The 11933-nt window shown below is 28.1% G+C and overlaps 2 protein-coding genes across 2 annotated transcripts; both read right to left on the reverse strand.

Moving 5' to 3' along the window:
• Positions 1 to 259: 259 nt before the first annotated feature.
• Positions 260 to 1650, reverse strand: LOC145850123 (solute carrier family 60 member 1-like). Its single transcript, XM_082955267.1, has 3 exons — positions 1435 to 1650; positions 916 to 1099; positions 260 to 476 (listed from the first exon to the last, which is right to left on the reverse strand). The coding sequence occupies exons 1-3, from the start codon at positions 1637 to 1639 to the stop codon at positions 260 to 262; spliced, it is 606 nt and encodes a 201-aa protein (XP_082811393.1). The 5' UTR covers positions 1640 to 1650.
• A 1074-nt stretch (positions 1651 to 2724) lies between these two features.
• On the reverse strand, positions 2725 to 9377 carry LOC145850124 (solute carrier family 60 member 1-like). The gene is made up of 5 exons (XM_082955269.1): positions 9306 to 9377; positions 8484 to 8567; positions 3665 to 3807; positions 3363 to 3502; positions 2725 to 2903 (listed from the first exon to the last, which is right to left on the reverse strand). Exons 1-5 carry the CDS (start codon positions 9375 to 9377, stop codon positions 2725 to 2727), a joined length of 618 nt encoding a protein of 205 aa, XP_082811395.1.
• Positions 9378 to 11933: the final 2556 nt, after the last annotated feature.

Raw genomic sequence — 11933 nt, forward strand, 5'->3', positions numbered from 1 at the left:
TATAGATAAAAGTATAGTATAAGCCTAAAATTAAAAAAAAATATAGTAAAGTGCATTTTTAGACGTAAAAAATTGACTCATACAACGAAATGAGCAATCCTAACAGCGAAAATAAAAATGCTTTAAAGATGGGTTTTAACTAAATTGAAAACTAAATCATAAAATAATTTTTGAACCAAAAGTTACTGAGAGTAGTATTTAATTATAATATAAAATCTGTAAAGAAGTAAATTTAATACATACTTAATGAAAACGAACATCACATTTTTATATCATCCTTTTCTTTTAATTCTGCTTCTTTTTTGTGATATTTCGTGGCGAGCAAGTGAAGCGTGAAGAAAATAATCCCCACGGAAATCGTGCACGACGCGTTCACGTAAGTCAAGCTCAACGGTGTTTCCCCAATACAAAAACCAATTATCAGCGAAACTGTTATCTCTCCCAAGCTTCCACCGATGAGAAAATATGACGTAGTTCTAAATACGTCACAATTTTTTTAGTTTAAATTTTATACAAGGTATTGTTTTTAAACAATGTAAGTTTTGAAACTAATTAAATTAGGTAATGTTTACATTTGTGTACCTATCTTTCTAGTAGAGTTTATCTTATATATAGAAACAAAAACAGTTTATGCAACTAGTTTTGCAAGTTGCGATAAAAGTCGGTGTAATATTTTATCTTTTACAAAGACAAAGATTCTGTAAAACATTTGAAACAACTAGCGTACGAATCGTTTTTGTTTATCTTTATGAACTTATCGTTTACATATTTTTTAGTTATTTCCTGTTTTATTTTTGGTTCGCATATAACTATTTCAGCTATCTCAAAACAGTTGTTTTATTCAAGCTTAAACTCGATGTATGTATTTCTTATTAACACGTCCAAAAAAAGACGTATAATAAGCTACCAACGTACCTTTCATTTACATCGATATACTGATCCACCCAGGACATCGTAGTGGGAAATATGCTGGCATTTCCCAACCCGTTAACAGCCACAATTATCCACACCAACGCTGGAAAGTTCGTGGCCAAGTATGGGTAGAACAACAGGCCGACTGCTGAAGTTGTGGCTAAAAATAAGCTGAAAACCATCATACCTGTGTACAATGAGTTGGTAAAATATTATTAATAGTAAACTACACATTAGTTATTTTTATGAAAAATGCAAGTCAGTTTTTGTGTAACTATCCTTAATCAACTATGATGAAATGCCTGAAGTTTTATTAAAATTTAGTCACGTCAGCAAGTAGTAAAATCGTTTAAATTAATATTAGTCAAAGTAAAAAAAAAATCATTTACATACAAAGTTTTCAATTCACTTGACATAAAGAAAAATTCCATTTAATAGAAAAACAATTTAGTAAAAAGTTAATTCAAGCTGTAAAATGAACGAAAAAATCTATAAGAAGTTTTACAAATAACATTTTTTTACTTATAAGTGATAATTTCACGGATAAGAAAACGGCTATTCCCCCGCCAAGGGCTATTGAAGCCCAAAAAACGGAATTTAAAAGAGCTCCTTGGGTCTCGTCCATGGGACGGTATGTCGTGCTGGTTACCATGGTGTAGATGTAAGTGCCAAAGTTTATCTCCATGCCTATGTACACGAAAAACATGACAGACAGCAGTCCAGTCATGGAAGCCCTAAAAGTGTGTCGAAGTTAGTTTTTGCTTTTTGTATTTACTTATAAGCTGAAGTTAAAGAAGAATAAATGTGCGAAAAACCTATAGAAATTTTTAGAAATTGTAGTTCTTTAAACTTTTTAAAAACAAAAGTTGTTTTTGACGTTTAAAAAAAAATAAATATATATTGCACACCTAAATCTTTTTGAGTTTTCCTCAGAACTTTTGCTCGTTTCTTTTTCTTCGTCAACAATTTCTACGTATGTTACAGCTTTTTTCGGTCTCATGTAAAGGTATAAAAAACAAAAAGATACCAAAATTATTTGACAAGCGCAGATTACATAAGGCCATGTAACAACGGGAAAGTTAGAATATTCGCTCATTAAAATTGAACCTGGAATGTTTATAGTTAGTACTCGGTTAGTATTAAGTTAAAGTTTGAAAAAAAAACATGCACACTAAAACTTTTTAGTAAAAGTAAATAAAAGTTATGAAATTCTTAAAATACGAGAAAATTAAGAACCTGAAATACAAAAAAAGTCAAACTGCTAACTTATATAATTTAAAAAAAGCCAACATTTTTATCAGCAACAAAAATTTTGATTTCAAAGAGTTTTTTTTATCTATTAGTAACATTGCTTTACCTCAAAACTACAAACTGCGATTCTTATTTAAATTTTCAGACAAAATGCAAACCAAAATTTGAGCGTTATGTAACACTAAACTAGGTTAACCACTTGATCTTTAAAAGTAAACTTTTGCTCAGGTAAAAGCAGACTTAGATTTTATCTTTAAAAAAATTCAGACTTTGTTGTCAAAAACGTTCACTTCGTTTTATGCAGTTTAAAAACTTTGGAAAAATATTTTTCATTTTAGTCTTAACTTTGGTCTAAACTAAGATTTTTAAAGTATTGTAATTAAATTCCAGTTTAAATTGCTATTTTATGTAGTTAATCGAATAACAAAAACAACACAAATTTTTGATAATCTTTACTTTAAAAACATTTCAGAAAAAACCATGACATAACAGTTTTAACTTTTTAGTTTAAAAACTAGGTTCACCACTAATTGTTACTTTACTAAATAAATATTCTGTTCTTTATAAACTTGCATGCGCAGTAGAATTAACATCAACACTGTCTACAAAAGAAGTGGGTCCGATGAAAGGGGCAGCAAACAGTGGGGTTACGCTGGCACCGATGCTGTCCGTGAAATGCACGAGTTGCATGAAGGGAGGGGAATTTACTCCCCACAATTTCAGTATCATCACATTTCCCCCTGTGCGCAATACTTGTTCGTAGGCATCGCTTTAGTTACTCGAGCGTGAAATTATTTATTTAAAACAAACAAAAGATTACATTCTTCAGTGTTCGATTTGCATAAAATTAAATTTTTTGATGTTTATTTTTAATTTTTTATATAGTTGTTTACCGAACAAATTTGTATACTATACTTGATCGTATTAAGTAATAATAGTTTGAAATTCTTCTAAAGTTGTTTTTGTTTATAACTTCTATATTAATACAATGAGTTTGTTAACATTAATTATGTAGAAAACGAGTATATTAATTTTTTATGATATCTCTTTCACGCAGTTTAGTTCGAGCAAACTAAGTTGTAAACTTTTACGAAAATACTTTCTTATTTATTACTTATTTCATCTTATTTCTAGAAAGAAACTTACACATATGTACAAAAAATGTCTTTGTAAAAGGTTTTTAAATTTCAACAAAATACCTGTTTCTAGAACTCCAAGAGAAAACCCAACGATGCAAAACACTAATGCAAGTAGGCTTGAGCAAGTCAAAGGAATTAGAATGTTGCCAGACGCAATCATTAGTAGCGAGCAGAACAAAACAAAATGTTTGTCTATGTTCCTAAAAAAAATTTCAATTAACTACTAAATTCGTTATACTGAAAACTATTCTAAGAAAACTACTTGAACTTATTTAAAGTATATGTTTAACACTGAAATTTTCTCAACTTAAAAGTATCTGTAGAAATAATTTTAACTGAAACAAACAAGATAGTCAGCTCACTTGTAAAGGAACTCGCACGCGAAGCACCCGCACATGTACCCGACCTCCCTCACTGGTATCACGTACCACAGGTCGTCCACTTTCAACTCCACATTTTTCGCTAGTTCCGGCAACGTAGGTCCAATACATGATATCGTCATACCCTGAAATAAAATGCATTATTTACAAACAAACTTTTTAATGCGCTGATTACAAACAAAAGTCTTTCTAAGTTGCTTTTGTTTTTTTCATTAAAATAAAAGAATAATATAAAGTTTACAAAACCAAACTTAAAACTAGAATTTTTTTTTTCATTGTAGCTGTTAATAAAGAAAATCTTGTATTCTTATGTCATAGTAGATATTTTAAAAACCGTTTATAGACAAAAATTAATATTTAAAATCCGTTTAAATTGAAAAAATGTTATTACAATTGTTGTAAATAGAATTATATTTTACTCAGCCTAAAATGTTATAGATTACCGTAAAAACTTATTATTGTTAATGCACTTAAAACTGTCGAAATAAGTAATTACCATGCTGAAAAAAGCTGCACAAATCGAACAAGTTTCGAAATAAATAAAAATTGACTTTGTTTTGCTGCACATAACCATATCTGTTATTTTAGATTTCATCTGGAAATATAAACACTACAACTATAAGTTTATTAGAAAACTATTGTAAGCTTAATTTTACTATTAAAACTAAAACAAGCTCATTCAGATTATATTTATTTGCAGTTGTACTTAAAAGTGCTAGCTACTTCAGAAACTAGTTTATTTTCGTCAAAAAAACTAAGTAAAAAGCTAAAGTTTAAGACTAATAGTTTACTCAAGTATTTGCAACTATTAATAAAGTTGACACTAAATTCCTTTATAAAGTGATAATTTAAAGATACTAAATTAACAAAATCTTTTGCATCGTGCTTGTGGTTTAGAACCACTAATTAATGTTTTAGAAAATATATTATGTACACATACAACAGCTAATACAAATGCCTTTATAAAGTGATAATTGCAAGAGATGAGTATCTTTAAATTAACAAAAATTGTTTTGTATCGTGCTAGTGGTTTAGAACCACTAATTAAAGTTTTAGAAACTATGTTATGTACACATAGAGCTAATAAAAAGCTTAAACCATTATCAATTACAATGAGTTAGGAAATAGTTTTAATGGAAACTACTCATTACTTCATTTTTAAATTACTATTATTCAAAATAAAAAAATTCTTCACATAAAAAAAATTAATGCAGCTAACATGAGTTAACATTTATTCTTTTAAGTCCCTAGGTTTAAAGAACGTAAAAGAAATAAATTATGACCAATTTATATTTAACATAAAGTTTTACCCTTCTATAAAAATAGTAACGAAAACAGGGTAACAATTTTACTTTGTGGCATTTAATTTTCTAAGAAAAAAGTCACTATTTGTTATTGATTTTTTTCAAAAAATTAAACTAATTTCAGGTGACACGACTGACAAAATTTCTAAAAATAAAACTGAAATTACTACAAGTTTTAAAGTTAATTTACAGCCATTTTTTGTAAACTTTGTCAAAAGTTGTTCATAATCGACTTGTATTTTAAGAACTTAGCTTGTAATTAAACTAAAGTTTCTTTTATAAACCTTATACAACCGTAGGCATAAAAAAGTGAGTGGCTTAATCAAAATTTATCATGTAAGAACAGTATATATAAAAAAAATCCAAAAAAAATTTGTTGTCTTAGCCTTTACATTTTAATATAAACTTTAGTAAATGGTAAACTTTAATATTTTCAAAGCAAGTTAATGTATAAAATACTAATAAAACTAATGGTCATTTTGAACTCTTTATACTATTAAACTACTAAAATTTGATATTTTCTAGGGAAAACAGCATTATTATGTAACTTAATAAAACTACAACATTATCAATAAAAAATATCAGGTACTATACTAGTTGTCAGTCAAACTTAATACTTCAAAAATAAAAGGTTGTTGCAAAACAAATTCTTATAACTTTTAGGAATTACCACAATACATAAAAAAAACTATTTAAAAAAAGTTAAAACTAAACGCTTTATTTTAGGATTTAGTTTTATTAATTGGGCGTAAAGTTTGAGTAAAATCATACTTTTAAATTAAAACTGGTTAGTGTACTTTTTACTTTAAAGATAACGATCAAAGTTCTCAACTTAATTAAAAGGAGAATGATCAATTCTAAATTTTTTGGCTCACATTGTTTTAAACTATTTTGAGTTTTAAAAGGAGTTCAGGTTGAAAAAAAACATTTTTATTATCTCAACAACAGTAACATGCTACCAAATTAAATTTTGTATTATTTTTAATTGGTTCATTTCAGTTTATGGTACTTTAATATGAACAACAATTACAAACCAGTTTTTATTCGAAATTTTAAATTTTATTACCAAAACAATGTGTCACTCGCTTTAACCTAGTAAATCGAAAACATCAGTTGAACTTTAACTGTATCTAAACATAATATGAAACGAAACTTAAATTAATTATATAACAAAGCAAAAGCTTTTTAACCACCTATTTTGAAAAATCACTATTTTAGCCAACTTTATACATAACCAATTTGTTTTAATTTTTAACATTTAAAGTTTGCTTGTTTTATAAACTATAAATGTATGCAGTTTTTTGGTTCACATTGTTTTAAACTGTTTTGAGTTTTAAAAGGAGTTCAGTTTAAAAACAACATTTTTCTTATCTCAACTATAGTAAACATGAACCTATTTAGTATAAACAATTACAAACCAGTTTTTAATACAAAGTTTTAGATTTTATTACCAAAACAATGTTTCACTCGCTTAAACCTAGTCAAACGAGAAAACTGGCTTGTAATTGTAATTCATATTAAAGTACCATAAACTGAAATTAACTAATTAAAAATAATACAAAATTTAATTTGGTAGCATGTTACTATAGTTGAGATAAGAAAAATGTTGCATTTAAACTGAACTCCTTTTAAACTCAAAATAGTTTATAACAATGTGAGCCAAAAAATTGCTTACATTTATAGTTTATAACACAAGAAAACTTAAAATATTGTCCTGGACAAGACAACAAAGTGTATTTGTGAAGTATGACTGAAAAATTTTTCTACATTAAGTCCTCGGACCAATTTTTTGAGCGCTGGTTTTGTCTGACAAAAAACAACGTAATGTTGATGTGCACAAAAAAAATAAGAAGTTATTTTTGAATAATTTTTTGTTTACAAAACTTAACTTGTTGTAACTGTATTATTTTGACATACTAAAATAGAGTAAAAACTATCAATTTAAGGTTTGTTTTTAATTGCTTTGAGACTTTCTGATCCCGTAACAAAAACACCACGCGTCGTGATTTATAACTTTCCTAAAATGAAAAATTAAAAATTATAATCAGTTTATAAAATCATAATATTTGACTAAAATATAAAACCGCTAACAAAAACGACATTGAAAGTTTAAAATTGTAAATCATTGAAATTGCTCAGTATTAATTTAAAAACTGTGAACTTGCTTTAAATTCCAGTAATTGTTAAAAGTGTCGTGATGCAGGTATGTACAACGTAGTTAAAAACACTGGAAATTTCAAGTGTTTATACATGATACTGAATTTCAACCTCAAATTTTATCAGTTTAACAATTAAAAAAATTGCGTTGCATTGCAGCATTGTGACATGGGCGTGACTGGTTTCCTGGAGCTTGAAGTTTAAAATTTTTTTTGTATTATGTGCAGTTACAAGAATATTTTCTTTAATAAGTATGCACATTAAAACTAAAAAAAAAATTAAGTAAAATCACTTAAGATTGGTTTTTGTTTTTCTCCAAACACAGCTACTTAGGTTAAAACAGTTAGCATGTAAAAATAAACTTTTTTTTAATTTTTACTTTTTGAGCATATAAAATTGTTTAAAAACAAAATTATAATTTTACCGTCAGAAACAGTTTTGGTAGCTTTTAAGGTAACTAAGTGTAACAGAAAACTTATCGAAATTTAAGGATAAAAATAAATAAAAAAGACATTAGGTCGTAATTTGAAGTTTTTATTTTCTAACTAATAACTTAACATTGATAGTAACTAAGCCTATTTTTTTTATTTTACACGTTTTTTATTTAAGAAAAATCAAACTATCAAATGATTTTTTTTAAACACTTCTATTTAGGTTGTCTTGAAAATTTATGACATATATCTTAGGATAAGTTTATGGAGATTTTAGTAGGGAGGTCTAGTTTACAAAGACCATGTAGACCATAATATAATCCTTAGTTAAATTGTATTTTAAAGAAAAGTTCAATTAGGCTAAATGTATGGCAATCTTGAGTCATATCAAACCTTAGAACTGGATATTAACAGGATTGCAATTTTTTAGAGCCAAAATCTTAGTTGGAGTAAACAAAATCAAGCCTAGTTCACATCAAGCTAGTTTTAGTCATTCTAAGTTATTGACAAAAAAAATATTGGAAAACAGATTTAAAAACATCAACATTTATAGTTTTTAATGGTTTAATCCTTTATTTTTTGTTAAAATTACATAACTAAATTAATAGAAATAGTATACAACTTTAAATATAAGTTTTCAAATTAAAAATTAGTAAATTTCACTAGCTGAAATTTAAAAAAAAAAACATACTTAACTAGCCTGAGATTCACAAAAGAACTTCAGAAAGCCTAAGCCAGCCTGAATTTGACAAAAACCCTTTGAAAAGCTCAAACTAGCCTTATTGTGTGGCAACTCTGTATTAGTTTAGTTTTGTATTTTCTTTAACTTTTAAATGTACTACTCAAACAACTTTTTATATAAATGATGTACTCCGAGCTACTTGGCTCTCTAGCTTTATGTGAAACTACCTCAGTAATAGGTTCGGCAGTTTCGACAGGAGCCAGATTTGCAATAGCTTCGAGGCCATCTTTATCTTTAGTTGATATTTCGGTCTGCGACCGATTTCGAGAGGGTTTAAGAGCTTATACCCTATTAATTTTATTGATAAGATTAGTTTAAGTATAGACTGACCAGTATCTATATGCTTTTTTATACAATAAAACAAAAGATACAGTAAGAAAGGTTTACTACTTTAGAAGGCTTCTTGTAGTTCACAATTCTAGTTGGGCTGTAACAATTGGTTGCTCGTACAGTTTACTGGTTCAGAACGTAGGGGCTTTTACTTCTTTGTTGACACCGAATGAAAAGCGTGTGAGATAAAAAGTTAAAATGTTGAAATAAAGAAATGTAAGAAAAAAGTTTATGCCACCGAATGCGTGGGCTTATGCGTGGAGTTTATTATTCAAACTGACCCAAACTGGAAGTTATTGTTGGAGGACAGCTTGGCTGCTACAGTATGCGTAGGCTTATGAGTATGGCACGTTAACAACTCGAAACTCAGTTGTACACCCGTCGACGTTGATAAAGTGTATATGAAAATGTATATAGAACAAGATACAAAAACTACGAAAATATGAAGTAAAGTACCAATTAAATGTTTTAGAAAAACAGACAATTACTTGAATATGGAGGTTTTGTCGGAGATCAGCTAATTTTTCCAAGATGGCGGCTTACGCTCAAGAGAAGATTTTGCCGGAGATCAGCTAGCTTTTCCAAGATGGCGGCTTGCGTTCAAAGCGTTAAGTGACGTGGAGCTGCTTTCTTCTTGACATGAAGTCGGTAAGACTTACTCTCTCGTTCGCTCGGCCGTTTGTATACATCTCGATTGCATTGCAATTCCGCATGATCAAAGCATGGTTCATGATCATTACATGCTGATTTATACATGATACCCGGCGTGATTAGTAGTTAATTCTACATGGCATTAAGCGAAATGCTTCAACTAGCGGTTGTTATTATTTGTTCAAAATAATGTTTTTAAAAACCAAAAAGTTTTTACAATTTTAAGAATTATTAACAAAGTAAAACGGTTTTAAAATGAAATTATTTATAAATTTGACACTTGGACTATCGAAGCGAAAATAATAAACTATAAAATAAATAATAAAATTATCACGTCGATGTCCAACATAAAACATACAATTATTGTTAAACTTGACTTCTTTAAAGCTAAAATTTGTTTCTTAGACCTTATTAAATACTACAAATATGAATCTGTTCAAAGATAAGTGTTAATATATAGTGGTCTACTGAATCAAAAATTTTTGGATATGGCCAGATTTTTTTGAAGTTAAATAAAATGTAAAACTAATTAATGATTTCACGCTTGAGTTGATAAATTAGTGCTGTTGCAAATTTATCAAAGCCTTCTCAACTTTAATTTAGAGTTTTGCACACAGTATGAAAAAAAAGATAATTTATTGTTGTTAGACTCTTGAATAAAATTAAGTACATATATAAGGCGTTTAGTCTCAGCTTTTTGATCACCGCTCTTACTTATTCATTATATGTTTATTTTTTTTATGTTTGCTCGTGAACCTATTTCGATTCAAAAAGCATTTTGGGGTTTTCTCTTTCGAGAATATAAAAAATAAATATACTTTTAGGTAATTCAATCTATTTTATATAGTAAGGTTTTCCTCAGTTTACCTCAGTTCAGTGAAATTTTATCTGCATAGCCCAGGTCTAATCATGATTTTTTGAAACACCTCTATTTAGGTTGTCTTGAAAATTTATGACATATATCTTAGGATAAGTTTATGGAGTTTTTAGTAGGGAGGTATAGTTTACAAAGACCATGTAATTATTTAAAGTATCTTTTGTTTGGTTAATATGGTTTTCATTCTCCATTAGGATGTTATTGATCATTTTTTTTATTGTGCCATAAATGGCTTGTGACAAAGATTGTTAGACTTATATATTTATTTTACATTTGTCCTAATATTAAAAAAAACTTATTATGTTATTGTGTTTTTTTTTTGGAGAGCCTGTTAGTTTAAATAAAAAATCTTAGTTATAATAAGGTTGTTTTTTGTTTTTTCCAGATTTTCATACAAAGGTTTGTTATTTGTACAAAGAAAAAAATCCAACTTAAACATTTAATATTAAAGCAGATGCTTGCATACTTTTAGCTATATACTTTTATGTTAATATATTTTCATATTTTTAACTGATAATATTAATTTATGAGATATATGTTATAACTTTAAACATTTTGATATTTTTTTTTTTCAAAACAATGTTCATAAAGAGTAAAAAATTTGTTAATAATAATGTCTTAATTAGTCTTTAATAAATTTTTATTTTATTAGATGTTCTATTTTTTAGAATGAAAAATTGTTATGAAAACTAAATCTTAAAGTAATTAAAATTGTATCATTCTCTTTAGCAATAAGTGGAGATCTTTTATTGTTATTTATCTTAAAATTTTATTTTTCTTTAACCGTGCATTGGTTGAATGAAAATTTTGAGTGTAAACATCGTGTTTGTCACAGCCGGGAACTGGCCAAAATATTTGTAGTTACATTTAGGATATACTTAGTAATTGGAATATTACAAGGATCATGTTCACGTTTTTTTTTTGCGAGACAATGCAAGAAACATTAAAAAGCACAAACAAAACAAAATGTATTGCTTTTTGTTCAAGATGTGGATACAAGGTGGAACTCAACATATCTTATGCTAGAGAGACTGAAAAGGTAAAGTCAGGTGTCCGGTACTACGTGTCTAACTATAAAAATGATCAAGATTCAATTATTACAGCTAAAGAATGGCAACTGGTTAATCACATTGCACTGCTCGAACCTTTTTTGTAACAAAGAAGTGTAGTAAAAACTATGCTTTGCTCTCAAGCGTGATGCCGCATGCAAGATCACTGACAAAGCTTGTTAGCACTAATAAAAGTTCAGAAAAACTATCAAATTTTTGTAAAACGTTAGTCAAAAATTTAGGAGAGGCTTGCGAAAGAAGGGTCTATACTAAGGGTGGGCAACGTTTTTAGTTGAGCCGGATCCGTAAAATTTTTGCCGTTGGTAGGTCGGAACACTTCGAATTAGTGATTTACCAGACCCAGTGATCCGTTCTTTTCAAATCCGAATCCGGTAGGATACTATTTTGAAAATATTATCCGAATCTGATTGGATACTAATTTTAAATCGAGATCCGGATCCGGTCAGATCATAACTTATAAAAGTTTCGGATTTGGCCGGAATCTAATTTTATAGATACGGTTAATCACTTTTCTGAATCTTCTATATTCACAAAAATTTCTCAAACGTGACAACTTAAGATGTACATTTAGACATGTCAGATGTTTTTGTAAAGTTTACAGATAGAATTGACATGGTATTTGACAAAGGTTGGTATGTAAATTATCAGATTTAAACAAACAATTTGCTTTGGGTAATTGACGAAATATA

Source organism: Thalia democratica, chromosome 2 (assembly GCF_965202585.1).
Source record: "Thalia democratica chromosome 2, ktThaDemo2.hap1.1, whole genome shotgun sequence".
NCBI lineage: Eukaryota > Metazoa > Chordata > Thaliacea > Salpida > Salpidae > Thalia > Thalia democratica.

Bases quoted from the DNA above. Each gene is read 5' to 3' on its own strand.
- LOC145850123 (XM_082955267.1), bottom strand. From the start codon at position 1,639: ATGACTGGACTGCTGTCTGTCATGTTTTTCGTGTACATAGGCATGGAG. The intron at 1,100-1,434 runs GTAAAAAAATGT...CATTGTACACAG, and splicing joins CGTGAAATTATCACTTATAA to GTATGATGGTTTTCAGCTTA. The intron at 477-915 runs GTACGTTGGTAG...TGACGTATTTAG, and splicing joins TATATCGATGTAAATGAAAG to AACTACGTCATATTTTCTCA.
- LOC145850124 (XM_082955269.1), bottom strand. From the start codon at position 9,377: ATGAACCATGCTTTGATCATGCGGAATTGCAATGCAATCGAGATGTAT. The intron at 8,568-9,305 runs GTAAGTCTTACC...AATCGGTCGCAG, and splicing joins ACGGCCGAGCGAACGAGAGA to ACCGAAATATCAACTAAAGA. The intron at 3,503-3,664 runs GTGAGCTGACTA...AATTTTTTTTAG, and splicing joins GCGTGCGAGTTCCTTTACAA to GAACATAGACAAACATTTTG.